This window comes from Arvicanthis niloticus, chromosome 13 (genome assembly GCF_011762505.2).
Source record: "Arvicanthis niloticus isolate mArvNil1 chromosome 13, mArvNil1.pat.X, whole genome shotgun sequence".
In the NCBI taxonomy this organism is placed as follows: domain Eukaryota; kingdom Metazoa; phylum Chordata; class Mammalia; order Rodentia; family Muridae; genus Arvicanthis; species Arvicanthis niloticus.
In genome coordinates this window covers 48,826,998-48,854,666 of record NC_047670.1, presented here as the reverse complement: position 1 = coordinate 48,854,666, position 27,669 = coordinate 48,826,998, and the positions used below count along the sequence as shown (strand labels likewise).

Here is a 27,669-nt window from a genome sequence, read left to right as displayed (position 1 = left end):
CAGTCCCTTCCTGCCCTTTCCTTGGACAGGTAGCAGTCTTCCCCCACAGACACTCACCTACATTGTGTGTGCCTCACCCCAAGCCCCAGAACTGTGTTGCCAGGTACAGCATGGCCTTGGTAGGGACAGAATGACATTGTTCCTGCCCCTGGGACACAGCCAGCATATGTGGGCCTCCACAAGTGTCGATGGCTGCTGTGGGCATAAGGCTTGTGTGTATAATAATGTACATATTTTCCCATTCTTCCTTCAAGGAATGGCCTCCCTGTTATCGCTAATGAATCCATCATAATCAAAGCACTGAGCCCAGGAGTCAAGGGTGTGGCTGATGTCTCAGCAGAATGGTAAATGCTGGGACCTTCAGGACAGGCCTTAAGGCTGTGGGAAAGAACTCTAAAAAGCATGAGTTCAACAATATATAATCTCTCAACTATGCAAAAACACAGGGATACAGCATGAGTTGTCTGTGGGGCCTCACAGATCTAAAGGAACAGAGGCAGCTGCACTGTGAGCCAACTTGACAGAGAGACACTAAGGAAAGAGAGAAAGAGACTTAGGGAGTGGTGATTCAAGGAGACCCTACCCAGCTAAGTTTTTTGTTTACACTTACAAAGGCAGACAGATTCCTGAGCTCAGGGTCACCCTGGGACATAGCAAGGTGAGGCCCAGGTATGGTAGAAAAGGAAATTTCAGGCACTGGTCCTACCCAGCTATCTTATCATCTTTAACAGAGGCAGGCAGATCTCTGAATTCTTTTGCAATATTAACAGACAGTGTGTGCCTGCTGTCTCCAGTGAAGCAGCTAGCCTGCCCACACTAGCCTGGGATTGGTGCTGACTAGGCCTCCAGCTGGGAGAAGTAGGGTTGTCATTCGCCAGACGGAGCACTAAGAAATCTGAGGCACATGACAATTTCTGGCACAGCCAGCCTCATATTCCACTCATTCCCACTAAGGAGGAAAGGAACCTTGGAAGAAGACAGAGCCACACAGACAAGGCCAGAGGGACCTGAGGGGATGCTGGTGGCTAGACACTTTCACCTCACCTGCCTCTTCACTCGGATCATACAGGTGACCTCGGTGCAGTCTTGTAATGGAGTCTTCTGAGGAGGCTGGTCCAGATCCTTCAGGCTCCAGATATACAGCTCACTGACCCCTGTAGAGGCCGCCCACAGCTGCTGCTCCTGGGACAGAAATCACCGTGGGACAATAGCACTGCAACCAAGACAGCCCAAGGCTGGACTTGCACACACAGGCCTGGAGTACCTCAGGCAGAAGTTGGAAGGTCAGGAAGGAAGATTTCTCATTGGGATGTTTGGTCTTCAGCTCAACAAAACCCTGCGGTGTCCTCACCAGGATCTTGTGGACTGTACCTGTGGGAGGAAGAACCGAGAGGAGAGGAGGGATGGATGGGCAGGGCATGCTCAAGTCAAGAGGAAGAAAGGAGAGTCGGGCAGAGTCAGGAGCTACAGGGGTTCTGGCAACTAGGACACCCCTGAAAGGCAGGAACTGCCTGCCCAGCCGGCTCTCTCTTCCTGTGATGGCTGTGAAGCTTGTCTCACAGTCCCTGTGAGATGTTCTAACACAGACTGGTATCTCCTGTTCTCTTGTCACTTCATGGAGATCAGGGGGCCAAGCCCAGTCCTCTTGAGTATAGCAAGCAGGGGAAACTTGGGTGGCAGGACTCACCAGGAACAATATGCATCCTGGCAAAGTAAGTTTTCTTAATTTCTCTGAAGGCTGCTGACTGCCCAGTGATGTGAGACCACGCAGTACCAACCCTTAAGAGCACCCGTGCAAAAGGGAAGCAGAAAGAGAAGCTGAAAAGAGAGCAGAGAAGACAGAGCTGGATTAAAATGCAGAGTGAGGGCAGCCGCAGGCAGGGAAGAGGGCAGGCCCACAGTCTGGGTGCCTGTGGAGGGCTGGCGAGCCTGCGTCCATCAGCTCTGTGCAGGCAAGGCCTGGTCCCTCCTGAGTCAGTGAAGAGTGGGGACAGTGGAGGCAGAAGATCGCAAGTTCAAGATGAGCCATAGCTACCTAAGAGAATTTCAGGCCAGCATGGTCTATACAAGACCCTGGAAAAACAGGGAGAGACAGAGCAAGGAAGCGTGTGCAGAAATGGCACACTCAGGTCTAAGCACGTTGCCGACAGCATTCAAGAAGTCTCTGATTTGCTTCAGAGCGGCCTCACAGTACAGGAGACTCCTGTGCCCCAGGATGTTCTGAAACATGCTGGAACAAGAGCCACCAGCCTAGAGCCCGGCCCGCCCCCCATCACCCCGTGGCAAACTGTCTGACTCTGCTCTAGGCACTAGAGTCCTAGGGATGGGCGTGGGATGGTACAAGTCACAGTAGCTAGCGTAGCCAGGCTTGCCTTCAGAGGCAGGTGTGGCACACTCAGAAGAGGTTGTAGGGGACAAGACAGGGTTACTGGGTCAGGTTCAACAGGGTTCAAAAAAGGAGCTGGGCACTGCCAGACAAGGAGCAGAATGACAGCCATCTATCCACCAGCCTGTCAAGGAATGGAGAGGGGTGAGCCAAGCTACTGGGACAGCATGGTTGCCGGGAGAGGAAGAATCAAAGCTGGAAACATGTACACTGAAGGGAAGGGCTCAGCCCAGAGCAGCATCAGGGCACCCTGCTCACTGGTCAGCGACATGGAAACTTACAACACCACACGCAGTCATTGTGCAGGCTAATGGACATGAGGCCATCGTATGGCAGCCGGAACTGGCTGATCACTCGAAGTGTGCTGACATTCCACGCCAAGACCGTTCCATCCAGACTACAGGAGTAGACCTGGCTGAAGGAGGATCAAACACACGCATATGCATTTAACAGGTGCCATGGGATACCTTGCATCTAACCTTGGGGGTAACAAAGCCACCATTCACGGTAGGGATGATGTTAAGTGTGACACACCAGGGACATATCAGGGTCTTGGGTGCTCAGATCCTCTCTCTAGCCCCGTGGGATCAATGGGGTGTCAGAGAGATCCTGTGCCACCATTCACTGCACCAAATCTTGAACAGTGCTGTCCAGCTCAGAGAAGCCAGGAAGGGCAGGCACATCGCACCCAGGAGTGGACATCCACAGTGGCTGGTTGAGGTGAGCAGTGGATAATACTATTGGGGACCCCTGTACCTTCCCAGCTCCTGTCATTCTCAGGTAAGCACAGAATGTCCCACTTGACCTGAGAGAGAACAGAAGCACCTCTGACACTGTATTAGGGGCCAGAGATGGCGTGGCAGGCGAATGCTGCCAGAACGGAGGCTCCCCCACCCAGCTAGAAGACCCTGCCTTGCTCTCGAGCCTTCCCTGGGCTCTACTCTGTCAGATCTGACCGTGTCACAGGGCATGTAAAATAGCTCGCTTTGAAGTTGATATAAACACAGCGACACGAGCTGCTATCATGGGTTGCATTATGTCCCTGAGAAATGATACAGTGGTTTCCTTGCACGCAGCAGAATATAGCCTGACTTAGAAACAAGATCTCTGTAGGTGTAGTCAAGCAGACATACCATCATTATAGTAGGCCCTGGCCCATTAGCACTGGGGTCTTTACAAATGGGCAGTTTGAGCCCAGAGATGGCCACATACTGTGGGAGGATGTGGTAACATGAAGTTGGAATAACATAAAGTTGCCAGGAGACACCAAGGCAACCATCATATCTGGGGAGGCCAGAGAGAGCCTCCCACAGCATCCAGAGGGAGCCCAGCCCAACTCAGTGATCTCTTTGTTTAAGCCACTGCTGGGGCTTTCCATCAAAGTGACTTTGGGAGACCAATACACAAGGGAGGCTGTCCATCAGGATGTACACGGACAAGTAAGCCAGGAAGCAGGTGGCCTTGAGATGGGTGACCTCCGTGGCTTTCCTAAACCTGACTCTGGATGCTGGCTCCACTGGAAGATGGTCAGATGAGGGAAGCCTCTGCCTGGGGGCCATACCCCAGCTCCCATCTGTCTGTCCTGGGTAGCAGCACCCTTGTACCCTCACAATGCCCAGTGTAATTTGAGAGCTTCATGGGTCGTCAAACCTCTCTTAAGATGGCTTGGCCATGGAATTGGGGGGTTATAGAGGCAGGGACACATGGGTGAGATGGGGTTCACCTGTGATAGGGTGACCCTCCACTGGTGCCAGCATCCAGGGCTGCCTGCCTTGCATACCTTTGGCAGGAAGGGCAGAGCCCCCTGAAGCAAGCTGGATGGGCTTGAAAATGAAGGCAACCCGGGCGCCAGACCCACCCCAGGACACGACAGTAGCTTACAGATTCAGGAGGGGGAAGTGGCCCCATCAGCCTGCAGACAGCTGGCCTTTTGGCAAATCTTGGGGTCTTGGGGGGGGGTGCCCCACAGTGGCATTTTAGAGAGAGTCAACATCAAGAACTGAGGTACTCTTTCATACAAAGCCCCATTTCTGATGTCTGGAAAAATGAGAACTCCAACCACAACCAGCACTTCCTGGAGGGTGCACCCTCTCCAGTTTGCCAAAAGTGCTGGCTGCTCTGAGAAATCTTGGCTGTAAGGCCGAGAGCCAAAACCGTTTTTGCCATCTCAAGAGACTCCTTCCTCTACCCACAAGCAGAACCAGGCCACACATGTCTCCTTCCACACACTTTTTGCCTAGCTAGGAGGCCAGGACCCCTTCCCATCCACACCCCTGGGGACCAAGCTTTTTCTTTTTCCTACTCCACAGGGCCCCGGTACCTGGGCTTCTTTCCTCTGTGCACGGCCAAGCCAGTGACCGGAGAACGGTGATCCGTGAGCTGTTTGTTGCAGGACATGCTGTGGATATTGATGATGTAGATGACGGAATCCTCGGAGCCCACCCACACCTGGCTGTGCTCTGCCATCACCATACAGTTCTAACGGGAAGAGATGTATGAACCAGGTTCACAATCTGCACCCGTACCACCCAGGCCCAAATCAGCGCGTGTGAGCGCTGGTCCTGCAGGATCTGACACGTCAGAGCCTTGTTTAAGTCATACACAGTGAGCATTGGTTTGGGGGGTAAAGACCAGGTTAGCAGGTGGCTGAGTCTGCAGTAATTAATATGGATTGTAGGAATGTGCAACCAAGCCATCAGGGCCTCTGCAGACAGCATGTTCTTAGGACCCCTGGCTTCTTAAAGTCACCCAGGGACGCTGGAGAAGGACTGTCATTGAGTCACTTGGAACATCACGCTGGGTTAAAGGTGCTGCACTCACCACTTTAGAGGCACCCACTTTAAAGCAGTGCTGGTGGACGGTCCAAGAGGAAGCATCAAACACGACCACTTTGCCTTCATTCAGAGCACACCACAACTTGGGGTGTGCATCTTCAACCTTCTCTGCAGGATCCAGGCGCCCTGAAGGGGAAAGTCGCCCCGAAGCTTTTAAGGTGACTGTCGGTCAGCTCAGTGGTGGGGGAGGGGCCACCTCCTGCCTTCCAGATAACCACAGAACACCAGTGCAGTGCAGTGCAGTGCAGTGCAGAGTGCAGGGGTGTGGAGATGACTCCCTGGGGAGTCTGGGGTCTTGTGAGCTCCTGGAACTCAGAACTCTATGGAGCAGGGACGTACTGTTGCACCAGGGCTCACAGGTAGGCAGGAGGTGTGAAGAAGACTGGTGAACACCGGGCGTGAGAGGGAGAGTCAGCTGGAGAAACGGAGATCCAGTGTGCCCACCGATTCCCACGCCAACCGAAAGCTCACATGCCATTTTGCTTCAGGTTCTCACCAACACTTAGTGCTTGGGGGTCAACTTATTTATTTAGGGTTTTTGAGATGAGGTCTCGTGTAGTTCATCCTAACCTTGAACTTGTGATAATCCTCCTGCCTCAGCCTCCTGAATACTGTGATTATACATATGCACCATATCCCATCCAGCTTGGCATAATTTTTTAAAAAGTTTGAGCACTGTAAGAGATTTTTTTTTTCTTTGTTTATTGAGATAAGGTCTTGTGCCGGGCGGTGGTGGTGCACACCTTTAATCTCAGCACTTGGGAGGCAGAGGCAGGTGGATTTCTGAGTTCAAGGCCAGCCTGGTCTACAGAGTGAGTTCCAGGACAGCCAGGGCTACACAGAGAAACCCTGTCTCGAAAAACTAAAAAAGGGAAAAAAAAAAAAAGAGATAAGGTCTTGTATTTTTTTTCCAGGCTGGTATTGTCTCAACTTCTCATGTACTTAGGACTATAGGCCAATGTCACCATGTCCAACTCGACTTGGACTGTGACATTGCCCTAACTCATCAAGAGACCGGTAGTATCAGCACTGGGGTGACCTCTTTCATGATGTATGTGTCTCAGGGAGTTATGCTCCAGTGCTGGGTGGGAATTCCCTCGCGGTGATGATGTCATCATCCCAGGATCATACATGCCAGCACAGTCCCTGAGTTCCCACTCGCCTGACTGTAATTTCTTGGAATCATCATCATCATTATTATTGTTATTATTACTATTATTAATATTATTTACATCTATTTGTATGTGTGTGTGTGCGTGCACGCATGTACACATAGTGAAAGCTAGATGACAATTCGGGGGAGTCAGTTCTCTTTTTCCACTATGTGGGTTCAAATTCAGGTTGTTAGGGTTGGTGGCAAGCAAACACCCTTACCCACCGCAGCAGCCCAGAAACCATCAATGTAGTTAAACATAGAGTCCTTCAGTGCTTAGGAACTCGGGGTTGGCCTGGTCATGCCCGTGCTGTTGAGTGTGCTGGTCTGGGAGTCACTCGCTCTACTTACGTGTAAGCACGTGTCTCATCTAAACTTCAGTCCACTTGGGACTGGTATGGTGACTGAAGTGAGCAGCGTCCTAGCTTCCCATATGGAGACAGGCTAGCCCTCTGCCCTACGGTGATACCAGCATTTGCCAGCAGCAACCTCCTCAACCAAAGACAAGAGCTGGCACATAACACCTGAAACGTCCCATACTGTAGAGGGCAGGGGATGAGCGAGTCTGCTGGGTCTCCACTAGACTCATTGCCACACAGACAAGAGGGCAGAGTGGTCATGAGAGCTTGACCCTCGTGGGTTAGGATCCCGTCCTATAGACACAAAGCACCCTCACTGTTTCTAGCATGGGGCTTTCCCTCACTGCTGCCAGGCTGACCTCCAACCCAAGTCTGTAAGTTCATCATAACCAAGATACCTGGAGTATACAGCAAGACTTCAATGCCTTGGGGAGCCGTCTCTCCAGCTGAGGGGTTAATCTTGTGTTTTAGGGTCTCCGAGGTTGTCTTTGGGACAGCCATGGGCACTGAAACACAGGCACATGAATTAGGTTACCTGTCTCAAGGATAGCAGGATGCCAAGTGAAGCTCTCCTGTTAGGAGTTTGTTGTAAGACCATATGTGGCCTGAAGAGGGCGCTCTTGTAAAAAAAAAACAGTGTTATGAAGGTAGCATCCGAGGTGCCCCCGGCCTCATTCCTAATGGGGAACAGGGGCAAGAAGGCAGCGGTTACATATGTTTTCTGGTTGAACAGTGCACCATTGTGTATATGTTACATTTTCTTTTACTATTTTTTAGCATTTTTGTGTGTGGTGCACACACCATAGGACATATGTGGAAATCAGTTGTTTCCTTCAGCCATTGTGGGTCTCAGGGACTGAGTTCAGGTCATCAGACTTGGCAGCAAGTGCCTTTAGCTAGTGAGCCATCTTGCCGGCCCGAGGTCACATTTTCTTTACCCATTCATCTGTGAATGGACACTTAGTCTAGTTACATGACTAAGACACTGCACTTGCACCTCTTTCTGCACCATCCAACACGTTTCCAGACAGTGCTAAAACTGCCTTCCCTGGAGGTTTCTGGGACCACCTGCCAGGTTGAGTGACCTTCCCACTAACCCTGAGGCACCCTCGAGGCCCCATGCTAGCCTCCTGTCCCCATGGATCACCTGCACTGTAGCCGAGGCTATGCCTTAGGGACTGCTGATGGCCTTTCTTTAAGCTTCACGACTGACGTGATTGCTATTGTCCTCATTTTTCAAAAGAAACAACCAAGTTCTGTCCCTTGCTTGTATGAGTGCATGCAACAGCCGGTCACGAGGCCTCCCGCATGGATCCTGGGTTCCAACAACACCGGAAGTGATGGTGGGACCCTCTGCCACTGCCTCTCCACCTGCTGCCTCAGGTGACTGACTCCGGTCCTTTCACTTGTGTGTTTACAGACCTTCCATCACAAGTGGACTCCATACTTCTGAGTTAGGCTTGGGATCTCACATTGTGAAGCCGTGTACTAGAACGTGAACATATTTCTGGATTTGCTAAAGCAGGGTCAGGAATTCAGCATGCTGTGACCTGAGCTCAGATGGCTCCTCCTGTGCCATGGGATCAAGGTGATGAGGACAGAGTGTGTGCTGGGTGTTACTACGGCAACTCTGTAAACTGTTTACAGAGGAGCTAGAAAGCTGTTCCACGAACTGCTGCCAACGATAGGGCGTGCGTTTAAAGTTATATAAACAGCTGGAGTGTACTGTTTATTTGATTTCACTCCCATCTGAGGACAGGAGCAGTTCTGCTGAGACCCAAGACTATTAAACAGAGTTCCCGGAGGGCTCAGTAGGTCTCCAGGCAACATGGGGACACCTGAGCCTCCTGGCTGCTATCCCAGCTCAGGAGCAGGTTGACCAGAAAGCATCAGGGCCACACAGTCAGGACAGACATGACAAAGGGCAAGATGAGGCTAAGCCAAGGTTTAATTTTCTAATTCTTGAACAGCTGTTTTTAAAACCTGACTACACACGCAGGAGAGGTGGAATGAGCCTGCACACGAACAGCAGCCTTCCTTCGTTAGACAGAAGGCAGACCCAACCTAAACGTCCACTACAGATGAAGGGACAGGGAAAATGTAATACTGACAAACAACACTGTAGCCACTAAAGAAATGAAGGACTGTCAACCTTGTCTTGCCTACAGGATGTGCAGGGATAAAGAGACTGAGGGGAAAACCAACCAATGACTGCCCCAACTTGAGACCCATCCCATGTGAGAGAGTTAACCCCTGACACTATTAATGATAGTCTGCTCTGCTTGCAGACATGAGAACTGTCTTCTGAGAGGCTTCATCCAGCAGCGGATGGAGGCAGATGCAGAGACCCACAGCCGAACATCAAGTGGAGCTCGGGGAGTCTTGTGGAAGAGTGGGGAACAGAAGTGAGCAAGTTGGAGGGGTCAAGGACACCACAAGAAGATCCAGGGTCAACTAACATGGGACCATGGGGGCTCACAGAGCCTGGGCCACCGACTAGGGAGCACACAGGAGCTGGACTAGGTCCCCAACACATTTGTAGCAAAGGTGCAGTTTGATGTTCACGTGGTTCCCCTAACAAGTGGAATGGGACTCTCTCGGTCTCTGTCTTCTGTCATTAGATCCCCTTCCCCTACTTGGACTACCCGGGTTGAGCCTCAGTGGGAGAGGATGTGCTGGGACTAGATGCCCCAGGGTGGGGTGGTACCTAAGGGGGCTCCCCTTCCCTGAGGAGAAGGGGCGGGGACAATGCGAGAAAGATTTGTAAGGGTGAGACTGGGAAGAGAGGAGAGAGGGGGCTGTGATCAGGATGTGAAGTGAATTAAAAGTAAAATAAAAAATAAAGAAATGGTTTATATGCTTGCTGTATGAGAATGGGGACCCATGGAAAGCCAGAAGCGGGAGTGTACTCCTGCAATTCCTGTTCCTATGGTCAGACAGAGAGCAAAGACAACAGACTCCCCAGAAGCTTGTGACCCAGCTATCCTGAGGTACACAGCAGTAAACAACAAAAGAGAGATGACCACACCTGAAGCAAGGTGGGAGAAGCAAGGTGGGAGAGGAAGACTGACGCCTGCATGCACACACGCCATGGCATGCACACACCCATTCACAAATGGCACACCTCACCGTCATACAAAATACATTTTCCTTGAGGGAAAGTGCCAGCACAAGCCATCTCATGGAGGTACTGAAGAAACACTGGGCTGAGTGAAAGGATGGAGTCAGGAAGGCTCCCAGGTACAGGAGACACCCAGGACAGTTAAGACCATGGTGATAGTGAGCCAACGGGCCACTGGGAGCACGGAAGGGGATACTGAGCAGTGTGGGGGTTCCTCTGGCAGAGTGTGAGCGTGTCAGCCATCACAGGGATGGTGGCACCGCTCTTCAAACACCCTAAACCTAGGAAGTCACAGCTTAAAGGGGTCCAGCACGACGGTGACATCTCCGTATCAACAGGACCTGGACAGTGTGACAGACATCCCTACTTCATCAACCTGTGCTCCGAAACGAACTTTCTATTGTTGTTTACACTTTTTTGTGGCCTCCATAGGTGTGCTATTTCTAGTATGCAGGTCTTGAAGCAGGAGGCTGCAGGAGGCCATTTAAAGTGGAAACAGCAGAAGTCGAGAAGGCTCAAGATGTCTTCCAGCACCCTGACCCTAGACTTAAAACCCTGACCTCTGGATGGCTTCAGAATATGAGAGCCAAACAGAAACCAACAGGAAGGAGGCTGGAGATTTCTGTCCCAGGATCCTAGCCTTTAAAGATAAAAAGATGCTGGCCATGGCCACTCATACCTGTAAAGCCATCACTTGGGAGGTGGAGGCAGAAGGATCAGGAATTTCAGGCCATCTTCAACTACAGAGAGAGCTCTAGACCAGCCTGAGCTACCCAAGACTAAATCAAAGAAAGACAAGGAGAAAGGAAAAGAAAGAAAAAGATGTTGGCATTCAGGGCTACCCTTGCCATCTGCACTGTATTATCATCTGTCAGCAGGCCAACCAGGTGCAGAGAGGCCATGGCTACCCAGGAAGTGTGGTTCAGAACACATATATCCCCAACATTGACCAGAGAGGCTGTTAGTTACAGCCTTCTAGATATTTCTAGTGTGCTGAGCCAGATAGAAAATTCTTCAGCTGAGATCAAGACCAGCAGTTTACAGCGTAAAATGGGGCACCAGAAAGGAGGAGCCAGTGTGTTCTAAAAACCACAAGGTCCATGAGTAAGTGACGAAAGAAAGAATGAAAACCTACATGTGATTATTTAAAAAAAAAAAAATCCTACAAATGCTTATAATCCTAACACTCGCTGGAACAGGAGGGTTGTGAGTTCAAGGCCAGCCAGGGCCATATGCTGAGTTCCAGGGTACTCATATGCCATATGCTAGACCAATTCCATCTCAAACAAGCAGTAAAAAAGCAAACAAATGGACAATAGTGCTATTCAAAGCAGACCAGGGCCCTTGAGATTGCTCAGGGTGTTGAGACACTTTGCCTCCAAGCTTGATAATCTGAGTTCACATTGTGAACTCAGGGGAATTTCATTGTGAGTTCCCCACATTGTGGAAGGAGAAAACTGACTCCAGAAAGTTGTCCTCTGACCTCCGTGACATGGTAGTATGCCCACATGTGTCACACACACACAAGCACACACACAAAATAGCATGACCAAAAAATTATAGCTGAGTGTGTAATCCCAGCATTCAGGAGACTGAGGCATGGGTACTGAGAGTTTCAGCTGGACTACATGGTAAGACCTTCCCCCTCCTCCAAAAGTAAAAGGAGGAAGCAAGAAAATTTGGGTGGCTTCTAAGTGATAGATGCCAACCAGAAGAAACCCCAGAGACAGCCTCTTGTGACAGAAGCATGGCCTAGCAACAGAACTTACGTTCATTCTTCATGGTTTTAAAGTAGGCCAGGATGGAGGCGGCGCGGATGGCGTGAGGTGACTGCAGCGTGCCAACCACGGCATCCATAAGCAGGACATTGGTGAGTGCTTGCTGGACGTACTGCGGGTCCTAGGAGAGATGTGGCTGTGTCAGTCCTGTCCGGAACTCGAGGGTCTCCCTAGCTTTTGCCTCACTGAAGAGAACAGTACTTTTCATAGGGTGTTTTGTTGAGGCAACAGGAAGAGTCTGGATGGTTGGGGAGTTTGGAGTTTGTGTCACGTAATCTTTTTCTCTGAGTTACGGGAAGTTCTCATGGTTGACTCCTTGAGCCAGCACATTCTCTTCTCTAAATGCAGGCAGGCAGGGCCTCGTGACTCCTCATGCCTGCCCCAACCATACTAAGATAGCCAGGGGAATTTCATAAAGGAACAGTTGTGACTGTACCCGGTGACAGGAGTGGGAATGGTCCCGCCATGGGCTTCCCCCATTACACAGCTCATCTGCATACCATATCTCAGTGGGTGTGGAGCTGAGCAGCCAAGCCAGAGCTCATGAAATACAGAACCTTAGAGGAACCAAATCCACTCCTGATCCACAACAGGCAATAACCCATCCTAAGAGGCCGTCTTCCTCTCCTGCCACCAGACAGCCTGGTCCTTCTAAGATGTGCCAGAGGTAGGCACCATTGTCATCCGCATCTCTCTGGTGACTGGTACAAGCCCCTGCAGCACCCTAATGAGCAGTTCTATTGTGTGAGTTCTCTGTTCGTAGCCTTGGTCCATTTATTTTGGTTTGCTTATGTGATTGTTTGAGACATGGTCTCGATCTATGGTCCAGGCTAGCCTCAAACTCCAGACCCTCCCAGCTTAGCCTCCTGAGTCCTGGGATTGCAGGTACATGCCACCACACCTGGCTTGTTTGACACATGGTTTCCTTTCCATTTAGACAATAGGAAAACCTCCCTCAACCCTACCCCCATTCACTGGGAAGACACCAGAACTGAGTGTACACAGAGGGAAACTGAGTAAATCCTCCTCATACCCCAAAGGCCACAAGGTCTCAGGTCTCAGGACAACAGCCTCTGTGTCCTTGCAGACAGCATAATTCTCCTTGCCAAGAGCTCTGGATTCCCCTTTCAGGACCTGGTGCCACCCATACCAATGGGACCTCCCCCACCTCAGACCTTGTGGTCATCTGCCAGCTTCTTTCCAGCCCACATCTCCTTCACCATGAGGTCCCAGAGGTCACACTCAGACTTGAGGTTGGCCTCAAAGACTTCCTTCTTGGCCACCGTCTTGATCTTTAAGGTGGGTATCTTCAGGAGGAGAAATGCCACGGTGGTGGTTCTGACTTCCTGCGGGACAAGGACAGCATGAGAACTCAGACACACGGGTTGATGACAGACAAGACAAGTGACCTGAAGCCACCACACGGGGTGAGTTTGGCCACAATGTCGGGCATGAGTGCCCATTACAACCTTTGAGTTTTCCCTGAGGACTTCTGGAGCCAGCCAGCAAGTAGTCAGGCAGGCGCTACAGCCTGTGTGGCAATCCAGTGGCCACTGGTCTCAGTTCTTTCTGCTGTGACTACTGAGTAATTGAGAACACTTGACAGCCCTGACCCTCCTCCCCTAGGCCTCAAGTTTGGGACAGTAACTCTAAGACACAAAGTAAGATCATCAGAGTCCCAATTCAGACCAGACTTTTTTTTTTTCTCTGTTAACCACACTGGCCTCAAATTTGCAATAATCCTCCTGCCTCTGACTCCTGAGTGCCAGGATTACATACACACACCAACGCACCTGACTCAAACCTCCTCCTTTGGAGGAGTGTAATGTGGCTGGACATAGTGGCCCGTGCCTATAATCCAAGGCAGACGCAGGCGGGTCTCTCACCAGCTCTACATAGATCCAGGACAGTCAAGGTTACATAGAGAGACGTTGTCTCAGATAAATAAGTAGTAAATAAATAGAAATGTGTCTCAAGGACAGTCAAGATTACATAGACATTGTCTCAGATAGATAGATAGATAGATAGATAGATAGATAGATAGATAGATAGATAGATAAGATAGACAGACAGACGGACAGACAGACAGACAGACTGATAGATAGATAGATATGTGGCCCAAGGGGGCTGGAGAGATGGCTCAGCAGTTAAGAGTACTGACTGTTCTTCCAGAGGTCCTGAGTTCAATTCCCAGCAACCAGATGGTGGCTCACAGCCATCTGTAATGGGATCCAATGTGCACTTCTGGTGTGTCTGAAGACAGGGACAGTATACACATATGCATAACATAAATAAATTTTAAAAAATTCTTTAAAAAAATATGGCCAAGCATGGTAGCACATGCCTATAACCCCAATATTCAGGAGACTGAGGCAGAAAGGCTACAAGTTCAAAGCCAGGCTGGGCTACATATCAAGATCTTGTCTCAAAAAAATATATAGTATATACATATATATAATGTATATACATACAAATACACACACACACACATACACACAAACTGGTAATTTTGTGCCAAAAAACACAAGTAGACTCTGGGACACAGTGGCTCAGTGGTCAGCATGCAGCTATCTCTTTGAGATGCAGTCATTTCTAGCTACCCACCTCTGGTGAGAAAGTCACAGCCTCAGCCAGCCTTACCTTATATCTCCAAACATGGTCACTACAGTGGGACCCAGTGAAGAATACTGTCCTCCTGCCCCCATAATCCTGCCCCATGGTGTCACATCACCCTCAGTTGAGAGCTGAGCGAGTTGTGGCACAGAAAGGCCCATAGTGCAGAAGGACAAACAGTGGCTTGGGGAGCGGCTGTATCTGACACCATGACCGTCTCACCTCTATGTTCCTGAAGGTGGCGATCTCCACATAGCCCGGCCGCCCCTCAGGGAGCAAGAACAGGCGTTTCTGGGTCATGGCAATCTTGCCAACTCCACGATTGGTCTTCACGGAGCTCGACAGCTTGTAGACACACTCATTCTTATCCAGATGGTCCATAAGCAGGGCAGGCAGGCTGACCTCTTGTGCCTCTGCCTCTGTCTCCTTCCAGCAGGTGTAAAAATCTCTGAATGTCTCAGGGTCAATCAGTTTCTCACGTTCTGGGTTGAACAAGGAAAAATTTCATCAGCACACCTTTAAACATACACTACCCAAGATGGACAGCAGGGGGCACCAGTGACCAGGACTCTGTGGATGAATGGAGGGCCTTTGGCTACTCCAGCTTGTGGGGAAGAAGATTTAGGTAGAGGCCCTTCTAGCCCACAGAGGGATGGCAATCTGACCTACTACAGGTAGTCACAGTAACTGCCACAAGGACAGTCTTTTGAGACAGTTTTACAGTTCCTCAATCTGGCCTGTCACTCAATTCTCTGATCCTGCTGGCTCAAGCCTGCTGAATGCTGATATCATAGACATGCCCCACTATGCCTGGCTTAGAACCTCCCTCTGTTCTTAAGCTGCTTTCTTCTGGGCTAGAGCCCTTGCCTGCACTCAGCTTCTGAGACCTGCCAACTGCTCTCTTTACACGCCTGCCCCAGCCTGGTCCCCTCTGGTTATGTATTGGAGCCTGTGTGTTACTCGGTCCTCTGGTGTGACTCAAGCCTCCATCCTGCACAGGCCATGCTCCTCTCTGCTGCCGTCCCTGCCTCTGGGTTTTTTCAGAGCCCCCACAATGGCTTTTCTAAAGCACAAGTGAACCTTCCTGCACCTCATTCAAACCTTTCCGGACTGGTCAGCCACACAAGACCTCAAGTTCCCCAAGACTGTCCCCTCTTTCCTTTCATACCGTACCCCAGCCATACCAAGCACTGCTCCAAACAGGCCATGTTATGTGCCCCTGTAGAGCCCCATCCTAACCATCATACCACAAAAAACTCTCCTCTTGCCCTCAACACCCAGGCGAACAGCGCCACACACGGCCTTCCCTGACAGTGCAGGTCATTCTGGCTGCACTGCATACCTCCCTCAGGACACTGGTGAATTCAGCTACTAGCACACACCAATACCCAGCCAGTATGGTGCACCGAGGATGCCAGCTCATCCTCGGAGCCCCCATCTGTGGCAGCCACACGCATCAGGCTTGTGTACAAACTAGGAAACTGAAGGAGGAAGAACAGAGCCTGCCCGCTGGCAGCTGGTCCCGGCTTACACAGGGCCTGTGTCTCCCGGTGCCCAGCCTCCCTGTGTCCAGCCTTCAGAGGCCCAGGTCTGAGGTGGACAAAGTCCCACTGGGTTCACATCACCGTACCCACGTGGTAACAGTGTCATAGTGACAATTGCCTGGTACCTCAGTTTTGCTGCTACAGCGTGATGGGTAAGCATACAGCCATATGCAGGTTGTGGAGAATGTGAAAGGTTCCAGAGGACATTTCCAAATAATAAGGGCAGCTGGAGGCCACAGGAAGATGGCCCCACCTGTCATCCATCAGTAAGGTAGCACCAGAATGTATGCATGGAAACTTCCACCAGGTGGCGCCATTTTGAATTCTTTTTCTTTATGCTTTACTATTCAAGGTAGTTGAATAATATGTATTATTTTTTTTTTCTCTTCTTTTGCAGAAACTGGGGGTGAACCCAGGGCCTCCCCCATGCTAGGCAAATATTCTTCCACCGACTACACCCCAAGCCCCATGTAAGCTTTGAAGTCACTGGATCTATCCAATGAGAAAATAAATTTCACCTGGGGCAGGGGTGCAGCACTTAGCTGTATAATGTTTAACTCAAGTGCCTAAGGAAGATGAATAACGGAGAATAGGGTGATCCCATGCACAGGAGAAGCACCTGCATCCTCCTGCACTGAACAAGGAGTCCACTGAGGTGACTGACAGCTCAATAGTCACCCCCTGCTGGAGACCTCCTCTGCCACTTTATAAACACTGAGTTCTGCAGCCTGCTGGGGCCCCTGGGGTGCAGACTGTCTGAGCTTGAACCATAAGTGTGTGTTACTCCCATCAGACATCACATTAGAGGTCTTTCAGTTACATGTGGTGCAGGAAGAGCCCAGCAAACAGAACAGGGAAGGCAGGACAAGGAGTGGCAGTCCACACCAGTGCCTGAGAGAGTGAAAAAGCCAGGGATTCCCTCAGGACAGACCCTCTGAGCATCCACACCACAGCAGTCAATGAAGCTGTGCACAGTAGGGCCTTTGCAGCTAGTACCCAAAATGTCTTTATATAGACACGTGGCCTGCCTGTCCTTGGAGATAAGAGGCTCATGTGCTCTGGACACACACAATGGGAACAAGAAGACTAGGGACACCCCGTTAGATGGAAGGCAGCCCTCTCCCACCTGCAGCCAGCACCCCAGCTAGCCATGGATACCACAACACTGCCAGGACTACAGCAGAGCCCAGCTACAAGACAGGGTGCTTCCCCAGCACCATGCACGCCCACAGCTACTATGTACACGCACGGTCGCACACACGCTCAGTAGTCTCAACGCATAGTAGTCTGCAGGTGTGTGATGGTCACCTCCACAGAGTGTCCATTCCCACAGACGGCCACACCCCATTCCCGTGTCTCCAACTTCTTACAAGTGAACCACTGTGGATCTGAATCTCCACTTTGTCTCCCACCTTCCTTCCTAGCCCAGCCCCGGCTCATCCTAGCACCATCCAGGCAGCACCCCATGAGAGCCAGCTACAGACATGCCACTTTGAAGAGGCACACTGAAGGTGGCACAGGGAGTACCCTGTGAACAGCCAGTCCCTGTGAGCTGCAGCACAAAATGTGTACTCTTGTCGGCACCAGGCTTCGCACTAACAAACGTGTAGGAGCCTTTTAAATACAATCTAAACTGTATTCTTTGGGGCGGGATGGGGGCACTGGATATTGAACCTGGGGTCTTGTGGCACAGCCATGTTCACTGGAAATAGAAACGTCATGAAGCCAGCGCACCTATATGACACAGTTCTGGCAGCTGAGCTGAACGCTCTGACCACTGTCCTCCTGTCTCTCGCTTTCAGGTTTTGGTCTCTGCATGTTGCATCCTTGGGGACTTTCTGAACCATGATTCATTTTGTGTCTTTTCCTGAGAAGATTATGTCTGAGTCTTTTTAGCAAAGTCCTAAACTTACTGTCCCTTCTGCTTTTAGGGAAATAACTTCACCTCTCCCTATTTGGAAGTCTTCCTTATGCCCTAGAGATCATGATAAACACTAAACGAGGCCATTACACCTGGAATCTTCTTGGGGTATCCGCCCCTAAACATATGCAAACGGTATAATTGGAACAGGGTAAACTCAGAAACAGTTGACAAACGATCCAAGAGAATTGGTTACAGATTCAAGGCCTCTTTTTTACTATATGTTTAGAGCTCTCTGAAAATGTAGTTTAAAGATAGGGGTCATAGAGGGTACAACCCTGGAGGAACAGAACTCAGTAAATAGATTAAAATAACTTTCCCTACTTTATAGCATAGATGGTTAAATGAGATAGTAAAAAGAGTTAGGTATTAGTATTTGCTATTCATACAATGACCGGTTCAGATATTTTCTGTTTGTCTGGAGTGCTTTAAAACTGCAACCCTGCCAGCCTAAAAGCAGGCTGTCATGTATAAATGTGTTTGCTTTGGAGGAGACAGTCTTTAGATTCTTTGAAGTTATAGGGCTGATAATAAAAATAAAATCTGTTTTATTTGTACTTTTTAATTGTAACTGAACTTGTAACCCCGGGCATGTAATAAAAAATCAAAAGCACATGTCCAGATACAAAATGAGATAATCTGAACTTCTTAGATAACCATTAGCCTGCCTTTGTTCTGTGAAACTGGATGGGGCTCACCCCTGGCAGTCTTGAAGCTCTCTACTGAGCTATGCCCCAGCCCTCACATGTACACTTGGAGCTCACAAGTTCACTCTAAGATGGGGTGGTGGTTTGAATATGCTTGGCCCAGGGAGTGGCACTATTTGGAGGTGTGGCCTTGTTGGAGTAGGTGTGTCACTGTGGGTGTGGGCTTTAAGACCTCATCCTAGCTGCCTGGAAGCTCTCCTATCAGCCTTCAGATGAAGTTGTAGAACTCTCAGCTCCTCCTGCACCATGCCTGCCTGGGTGCTGCCATGCTCCAATCTTGGTTATAATGGACTGAACCTCTGAACCTGTAAGCCAGTCCAATTAAATGCTGTCCTTATAAGAGTTGCCTTGGTCATGGTATCTGCTCACAGCACTAAAACCCTAAGACAGATGAGAAGATTCAGATTTGCCAAATTTTTACTTTCAGCATGGCCACTCCACTTAACTAAAACACACATGCTCTCAACAGCAGTGACAGCAGGGTCCTACCCCTTCCCAGAGCACTAAGGAACTACATAAATGAAGGCCACTGGCAGCTCATTGGCCAGGTCCACAACTACAGAACAGGTGCCCAGCTGTGACTCACTTCCCAGGCTCCCAGGCACCAAGGAGTCATGTCAAATGCCACCACAGGAGGAGGAGGAAAAAAGGCACTGAGAGGCAGGCTCTCCTCCTACACCAGGGTCCATTAGCCATTGAGTAATTGGGTGATCAGGCCATACCACGGCTGAGGAGGAGACAGAGGCACCACCAGGCATGCTCAGCCTGGTGCCAGGGGAGAATGATAACCCTATGGGTCTGAGTCACTCCTTTCAGGCCACTGCACACAGAAACCCTGGAGGGCAGAGGACCCTTAGGGTCTTCACATCCTTATGAGGTCATACAGTGGGAAGAGGAAAAGTGTCCTTATAGACTCTTCAGGGTCTTTCTGTGAATGCCTTGTCTCCTTTCACACAATAACACACCCATAGCTGTTTGTACGCGCCCCCCTCCCCCGACTCCCAAGCAGAGCAGGCTATCACACAGAGGCCGAGAAGTATGTTTTACTGCACATGGCAAGTGACAGGTGGCCCATCATCTCTGTCCTCTCCAAAACAGATATTCCTCTGGATATGCAGATATCAAGTCTCTCCTATAAGTGACATGGTGTTAACAGGAAACTGTACACCCTCCTGTGGGCTCTAAGCCCTTTCAGGGCCGTGCACCCAACACCATGGAAGTTCAAGTTTATGGCTTGGGCAACGATGACAAGAAAACCATCGGCACATGGTCAGTAGAAGGCACATTCATTCTCCAGGTATTTCTATCTGCAGATGGTGAACTCAGTGGACAGGCTGACTGGACTTGAGTGGTCAGCAGAGTCCGACGAATGCAAAATTTAAGTGCTAGCATGGGATCAGATGGATGAGGATACCAGCCGGGCAGTGCAAGCTCACATGAGTCAGGCAGACCACTGGGACAGTGAAGCACACTGCCAGGTAGTGAGCAGCACACAGTCAGGGTGCAACATCACAGGACGCCTCACAGTTACAAGATGAGAGAAAAGCTTCGTGCCCTCCCCACAGCCAGTAGACAGAGCAGATGCGTGTGTCAGGGCAAGGAACATGGTTCAATGAGAAATAAATTAGGATCGCCAACTTCCACAGATGGCAGGACACGGGCCATTAGTGTACAACAGTGCTGCGTGCTGTTGGGGGACATCTTGTCGTCAGGGGTTTTAAGCAGAACAGAAAGCAGAGCCTGGGTTGGGAACAGGGCTTCACTGGGGACCCAGAGCAAAGCCAAACCCAAGAAACAAGGGCCCTGTGGTAAAGGGAAAGCCTTCTTAATCAGGTGGGTTGCCCTGGCACCTGGCACACTGCCTCTGTGCTTCTGAGCATGCGTGAGTGCTTCAGCTGAGCCACAGCTGTGTAGGCAACAGGCAATCACTGGGTCAGGCACATCTGCAGAGGCAACTAGCCTCACATATAAGTCAGCCATGTTGCATCTTGCAACCTCACCTGCAGCCTGGGTCTGCATGTGTGTGCACAGCACCAGGCCATATAACACCAGCAAAAGCTGCCCAAGGCACTGACTTGGACTTAACTACTGGATGTTATGAGTGATAGTGTCTTTACCATACAAAGTTTTCTGCTCTTACAGACACATACTGGTCTAATTACAGGGGGGAAAAAAGACCTCTAATATCTTCTTACTGTCATTACTCAACATGTAAATAGCAAATTAGTATATCTTTGCCTTGCACCCTCTTGGAATATTTTATCTTAAAATTGCTTTTTAAGCTTGCATCGATGACTTAGACTTGAGCTGCTGATTTAAAGAAAATCATTAAGTGAATTTTGGCTTGGAATTCGGATGGAATTTCAAATAATTTCTGAAACTAACCTATTCCTACATCTACCAGTTTTACTAAGTATTCATGCAAAGTGGGATTCTCAGGATTGATAATTACAAAATCAAAGTAGCAACTTTGAAAAACACTGAAGCTGGGCTATGCCCTGCAGAATCAAATACTCAGTCAAGATTTTTTTCTTTCTTTTAAGACAGAACCTCATTCTGTAGCACAGACTGACTTAAAACCCACTATGTAGTCTAGGCTGGCCTTGAACTCACAGTTCCTCCTACCTCAGTTTTCCAGGTGCCAAGATTGCCAACATGAGCCACAATGCCCACCTTCAAGGTTTAATTTTTGGCCAGGAATGACAGTGAATGCCTTTAATCCCAGGATTTGAGAGGCAGTGACAGACTGATCTCTGTGAGTTTAAGGTCAGGATGGTCAGCCAGGACAGCCTGGTCAGCCTGGTCAGTTCCAGGACAGCCAGAGGTATACAGCAAGACTCTGTATCAAAAAAGGGGAGGAGGATAGGAGGAGCTGGCAGATGGCTCAGCAGTTAAGAGTACTGGCTGCTCTTCCAGAGGTCCCAGGTTCAATTCTCAGCAACTACATGATAGCTCACAACTGCCTGTAACTCCAATTCCAGGGGATCCAAAACCCTCACACAAATATACATGCAGGCAGAACACCAATGAACATAAATTAAAAATAAATAAAAATAAAATATTTAACTTTCTATGTAAAAATAAATAAGTACATTCATCTCATTATGTGGGAAATTTGCTTTCATCTTTTTTAAAAAAAAAAAAATAGATCTTTTTCTATTTTCTTTTATTTATTTTATATGAGTGTGCCCTGTTGCATGTACACCTACATGCCAGAAGAGGGCATCATATCTCTTTATAGATGGTCATGAGCTACCACGTGGATGCTGGGGATTGAACTCAGGACCTCTGGAAGAACAGCCAGTGCCTCTTATCCACTGAGCCATCTCTCCAGCCCCCTAAAATATAGATTTTTAAGACAGCTTCACACGGCCCAGGCTGTTCTCAACCTTACTATGTAACCAAGAATAACTCTGACCCTCTGATCCTCCCATCCCCCCCCTCTCTCGTGCTGGGATTTCAGCTGTGAGCCACCATGCCTGGTTTATTATAGGTGATGGAGTTGGACCCAGGGCTTCAAGCATACTAGACAGGTACCCTGCCAACTGAGCTACATCCCAGCCCTGTTTCTCTCTTTAATCAATGTTAATATCGTGTTGTATATAACATAAGTTAAAATATACTTCTTTATGATTTATTATCAGTAAGTATTTGCTTTGCACTTACTTGCACTTTCTCTGATTTACCTAGGTCTCATGGGAGACTCTTGGGTGAAAGAGGTTATGAGTAGGAGTTTAAGCAGTTCTGACTCAGGGAACAGTGACAAGAAAAAAAAAAAAAAGCCTGTCCATGTTAGTGAGGACACAGCTCATTTTTATACCTTGAATCTTTAGGAGTTTGAATTATAGCTATAGACCTGCAGACCCAGAACACATTGGTACCCAGGGATGCTGTGGGGCCCTCTTACCGTAGGTTAGTGCGTCAAACAGGCGGTGGATGATGACGGCGTCCTTCACAATCCCTGACTCCTGGACCCGCTTCACAAAGTCATTGAGTTGCATGTGTTTCTTGGGCAGTTCGAAGTTCTTCACAGCGTCGTCTGCCTTGGGGGCCTCTCCATGCTTATCAAAGACCTCTGTGATGAGCCGCCTTAGCTCAGGTGTCCGCTCAGCCTGGGCCCGCTCAGAGGCTGACATGGATTCCACCATTCTCTTGACAAGATCAGCTGGGAAGATCCCTATGTCGGTCTTATACAGGTTCTGGAAATCCAAGAGGGCACTCAGCAGTTGTCCCTGCATCAAATGGATAAGACCACGCAGGTAGAAGTACCTGGCTAGGAGCAGAGAGTCACCAGGACCCAACAGGGCCATGGCCTTGCTCAGAAGAGTGACGAGGTCTGTGTAGTACGCCTGAACACACTCACTCATCAGTGGGAAGTGGATCTCAGGGATCTTGAATGTATATGTTGACTTAGGGGTCACTTTGAGAACTAAAACAAACAAACAAGGGGAAATGCATGTAATTAGCATGGTCCTGGAAAAGGCAGAGAGGCACCCATGATGCCACCGTTGAGGGCAGCACTATGTGCCTTGGACAAGAACCCACATGCCCCTTCCAGGGCAGTCCCCACACCCCAGAGGTAAAGAGCAGCCCATTTTGTTCCCAGAGTAGCAGTCACTATTCTCCATGGGACAATTATGTTTTTTAAAACTATGAATACTAAGTAAAAATGCTAGGACTGGGCCCTTGAAGATTAAGCTGATAACCAAAGCCAAGATATGCCTGCCAAGTAGGGCTCAGCCTTTGGAAGCATTTGTCACCTTAATAGTGGCTCTGGGCAATGGTAGCCCAGTATTCCCACTGCAAAGATTCAAAAGGTAAGGATTAAAGAGACCAGAGCTTCTAAGTGCCACAGGCATTCTGAAGCATGACCTGAAGCCCCCCCGGGGACTAAACACTGACCAAGAGTTGAAGTCCCTCTCCTCCCAGGAGTTTCCTTTGAACAAGGGACCAGAGGCAGCAGTCACACCGACACCCATGCCAGAGGTGGTACTTTGGTTATGGAGGCTGGAGGAAGGTGGAGCCTGCAATGGTCAGGGAGCTCAGGATGAACACAAAAAAGGCAGGCAGGCTGTGTCCCAGAGCGGGTGTGCACACACCTGCCAAGCCCAGAAAAGGAACTGGTCTGCCTGTGGTTACACAGCCAGGAAGTAGCGCTCACACCTCCTACTGCTCTGAGCTCTGAGGCCTTTTCATTTTCATACTGTCTTTTCAGAGAGATAGCCTGAGCTATAAGAACAGCAGCCATAAGGGCTTGGCAGCCAACAGTCTCTCCTACCCAGTAAGGACTCAGCGGAGCTCACAGTATACATCTATGATGTAAGACAGAACAGGATGAGCCTTGAGAAGTATATGCAGAAATACAACATGGCTTGTAGATATCTAACTGCAAATCCTTTAGGAAGAGACCGGTACCAACCAGGGGCATCCCATCACACACCTGTAAATTTAAACATGTACTATATGATCTCACACACACACACACACACACACACACACACACACACACACACGGCACACACACGGCAGTGGGTGGGGGCATGAACACAAAATAGCTTTTTAAAAAATAGTTTCTTGGATTTTTTTTTCCCCTGTTTTTATGGAGGCAGGATCTCAGTCCCACAATGACCACATTCACACTGGGTAGCTTAAAACCTGGGCTGGTCCTGAGCTCACAAGCACCAATCCTGCCCCAGACCCCCCCCCCCCCCCCCCCCGAACTGCTAAAATTACAGGCATTCACCACCACGCCTAGCCAAAATAGTTTACATTGTTAAACACATTCACTCACTCAGAACCAGGCTATGATGTCTGAGCTGCAATGTTGAGAGAGTAGACGCAGGAGAGTAGCTACCTCACCTGGACTGCTACTTTTGCAGCTTGAGGTGTCCATTATCCGAAGCGATGAGTTCCTGGGTGGCAGCTCGGGCAGGGAGATGTCCTGCAGGTTGGGCATGCTGACCACCATGCGCCTGTGGGTGGTGTGCAGGGGTGAGGCCTTCCTAGAGGCCATCTTCTCCACAGTAGGTCTCCTTGGACTTATCAGCATCCTGTCTATCCTAGGGAAAAGCAAGAATTCACGTCATGGGCACAAAGATGGAAGCATGAACCTTCACTACCTATCCCATCCAGAGTAGTAAGCAGGGTGAGAGCCATGCACAGGGTGGTACGATACTGTCACTAAGTTCAGCACACATGACATCAGGAAAACACAGGGGCAAAAATAGGCCTGTGACTGGGGAACACGGGAAGGAAGTGAAGATGGACAAAGATCAGGGTGTGGTACAGGATGCCCGGCCAGGCACACAAAGCCTGCCCCCAAGAACAGGGACACACAGAGGATGCACCTTTGAAGGCTCACAGTGAATTGCTCAATGGCCCCGCTGAATTGATCATTTGTATGTCCAAATGAAACGGATACCTGAGCCCTCAGTCCCCAAAGAGGACCTAGAACAGAGTTAGGCACCTGTCCTCCTCAGACTGAGTGTCGAGGTCCATCCGAGCAAAGGCATCCATCCTGCCGTTGAGCCGGGCCTTCAGAAAGGAGTGGAACATGTAGGTATCCAACACCTGAGGGTGAGAAAGGCCGTCACACTGTACTCATGGTCCTCCGGCCTCCAGCCAAAACCAATAGCAGCCCCACTGCGGCATGACCTCTCCCGTACAGGCTCCTCTGGGCAGGAGTCTGTGCTGCAAACAGTACACTTCACAATTGGTGCTTTTTTAAATTTATTTTTATTATTTTTAGGAATGTGTCTGTGAATAAATGCAGGGGCCTGCAGAGGCCAGAGGAGTCAGATTCCTTATATCTGAGATTATAGTGTGAGTCACTCAAGGTGGGTGCTGGAAACAGAACTAGAAGAACAGAGTACAATCTTAGCCATTGAGCCATCTCTCTAGGCTTGCAGTCGGTTCTTATGTACTCAGAGATTCCTGACCTGCACCTGGAAAAACACTAAAAAGCTAAAAAAGCCCAGGCTGCCTGGCCACTTGGCCAGCTGTGCTTGTAGTATATGTGCCCCTCACCCCAGGGAGTGCTGCCCTCCACAGCACTCAGTCTGGCTCTGTCTGCTTTCACAGGCTGCTTCAGCCAGGCTCAGGAACCAGACAGCCCCAGGATCCTGACTCTACAGGGGACCCCCAGCACTGCAGTTGTTTCCACCTAGGAATGTAGGTAAGCAGTCCAGCAAGCAAGCTCTCAGACTACAGGCCCTTCGCAACAAAAGTAGGAAGAGAAGGTAAAAGGAACCCAGATCCACAAGGGAGTGGGGGGGTCAGAAACAGCTAAGGCAGGAACCCAAAGGCAGGAAGATGCAAAAGAGAAACAGGTCACGTGAAGGTTGAAGGGAACAGTCTGAATAGCTAGAGAACCCAGAGCTGGTATGGATAGCCCTGTCCCAGATGGTGGGTCCGCAAACTGACCTGGATTACTATAAGAAAGCAAAGGACACCAGGAGGTCACAGGGCAGAAAAGGAGAGGAGAGGCATACTTAAGCCATGCAGGAGTCACACCAGTTATCGAAGTGGGTGGGTTAACCTGTACCCTGGAGGCAGGCAGCTCTTCCCACCTCAAAGAAGTCACAACAGACCCACAGGGGGTCTGCAGGACTGCTGGCCAGATCAAAGCCCTGTGAGCTCTGTATGATGGACAAGCCAGTCTTTAAGGATAGGACAGAAACAAAGGGCTCCCCAACAAACCTAGGCTAATGTCAGGAAGCTGCCAAGACACAGCTAAGGGCAGCCTCTGAGAGAAAGAAAGGACCAGCGGTCTCAGACTAGCAGGGCAATGCCAAGGAACTCTCCCAGGGCCAAGCTCTCGTCACACACAGAGCAAAGGCTGCCCTAGGCTGAAGACGGTGATGTCCTGACTGAGGACATGGTCACCCAGGTATCCACATATGCCACATGCTTAATACTGTGTCTTACTTAATGTGCTATACTACAAAGCTAATTTAGAAATGAGTTGCCAACAAAACCAGACCAAAAAAAAAAAAAAAAAAAAAAAAAAAAGCTTCTGACCAATACAATAAGATATGACTAGATCAGGAAAAGCCTTTGAGAAATGGTTCAACACAGAGGAGTAAGTGGGCGGAACCTCCCAGCCCCGCCCCTCTCACCTGCTTATAAAACTGCTGGTCCCCTGCCGCTCTGGTCTTGAGAAACTCTTCGCTGTTGAAGACCCGGTGCTCATAATTCAAGTGATTCTTCACTTCCCTAACAAAGAGAAGGTGGGCCATGTGCTCAACCACCACAATGCCCAAAGTCACACTGTCTAGCAGCAGCATGGTGCTGAGAAGCCCGCTCTTCAGAGCTTACTGCATCCCAGGATGACAGTATCAGCATAGACCTTGTGGTCCCCATCACTTCTCCAACCAGGAAGAAGCTGGGAGACAGGGCCGCTGCCTCCTTGGACCTCAGCTCTCTATGTCAATTAACAGTCAACAATCAGCTATTGTGCTACAAAAGCCACTGGGCTCAGAGGTCAATGTGGAGGTAGAGGGCATGAAAACACTGCCTGCAGTGCAGCCAAGTCTCTCCACTCCATAACCTGCCTCACAAGCTTGTGGGACTTCAGTTTACAATCTCCCCAAGCTACAATGGCATGCTATCAATACTGCTATCAATACAGGGTATGGCCAGGTGGATGTGCCTGGTGTCTTCCTTTCACTGTGAGTGTAGACACATTCATCTAGAGACACAGAGTCTTACAGCCTGGAATCTTCTTTTCTTCCTGCTGTTCTGTTTTGAGCAGGGTGAACAGTCTCAATAGTAACTCAGGATGGCCTCACACTTGGAAGGACAGCCCTGCACTACAGCCTTGCACTACAGCCTTGCACTACAGATCTTCCTATTTCTGCCTTTTCCCAAAATTCTGGGATCACAGCTTGCACCAAGACACTTGGTTATAAACTGTTTTGTTGTTGTTTTGTTTTAAAAAAAAAAAAAAGGCATTCAACCATTTCAGTTTTAAAAAATTTGTCTCCCTGGGGCTGGAAAGATGGCTCAGCAGTTAAGAATATAAGAGACCTCCGGGCAGTGGTGGCGCACGCCTTTAATCCCAGCACTTGGGAGGCAGAGGCAGGCGGATTTCTGAGTTCGAGGCCAGCTTGGTCTACAGAGTGAGTTCCAGGACAGCCAGGGCTACTCAGAGAAACCCTGTCTTGAAAAAACGAAAGGAAAAAAAAAAAAAAAAAAAGAGAGAGAGAGAGACCTTCCAGAGGTCATGAGTTCAATTCCCAGGAACCACATGGTG

At 49.6% G+C, this 27,669-nt stretch overlaps 1 protein-coding gene across 2 annotated transcripts in view; it reads right to left on the bottom strand.

Annotated features, from left to right (window-relative positions):
* Dennd3 (DENN domain containing 3) overlaps window positions 1-27,669 on the bottom strand; it is a 56,884-nt gene that overhangs the window by 2,064 nt on the left and 27,151 nt on the right. The window contains exons 10-22 of one of the 2 annotated variants that reach the window (XM_034516785.2): window positions 26,534-26,630; window positions 24,883-24,986; window positions 24,276-24,475; window positions 22,324-22,845; window positions 14,467-14,726; window positions 12,807-12,977; window positions 11,623-11,752; window positions 7,131-7,238; window positions 5,207-5,346; window positions 4,707-4,864; window positions 2,668-2,801; window positions 1,265-1,371; window positions 1,045-1,182 (exon numbers count right to left, since the gene is read on the bottom strand). In XM_034516785.2, the coding sequence (XP_034372676.1) occupies window positions 1,045-1,182; window positions 1,265-1,371; window positions 2,668-2,801; window positions 4,707-4,864; window positions 5,207-5,346; window positions 7,131-7,238; window positions 11,623-11,752; window positions 12,807-12,977; window positions 14,467-14,726; window positions 22,324-22,845; window positions 24,276-24,475; window positions 24,883-24,986; window positions 26,534-26,630 (2,269 nt within the window). Of the gene's footprint in view, window positions 1-1,044; window positions 1,183-1,264; window positions 1,372-2,667; window positions 2,802-4,706; window positions 4,865-5,206; window positions 5,347-7,130; window positions 7,239-11,622; window positions 11,753-12,806; window positions 12,978-14,466; window positions 14,727-22,323; window positions 22,846-24,275; window positions 24,476-24,882; window positions 24,987-26,533; window positions 26,631-27,669 lie in introns of those variants that run through there. The other variant, XR_013103329.1, reaches the window with a different exon arrangement.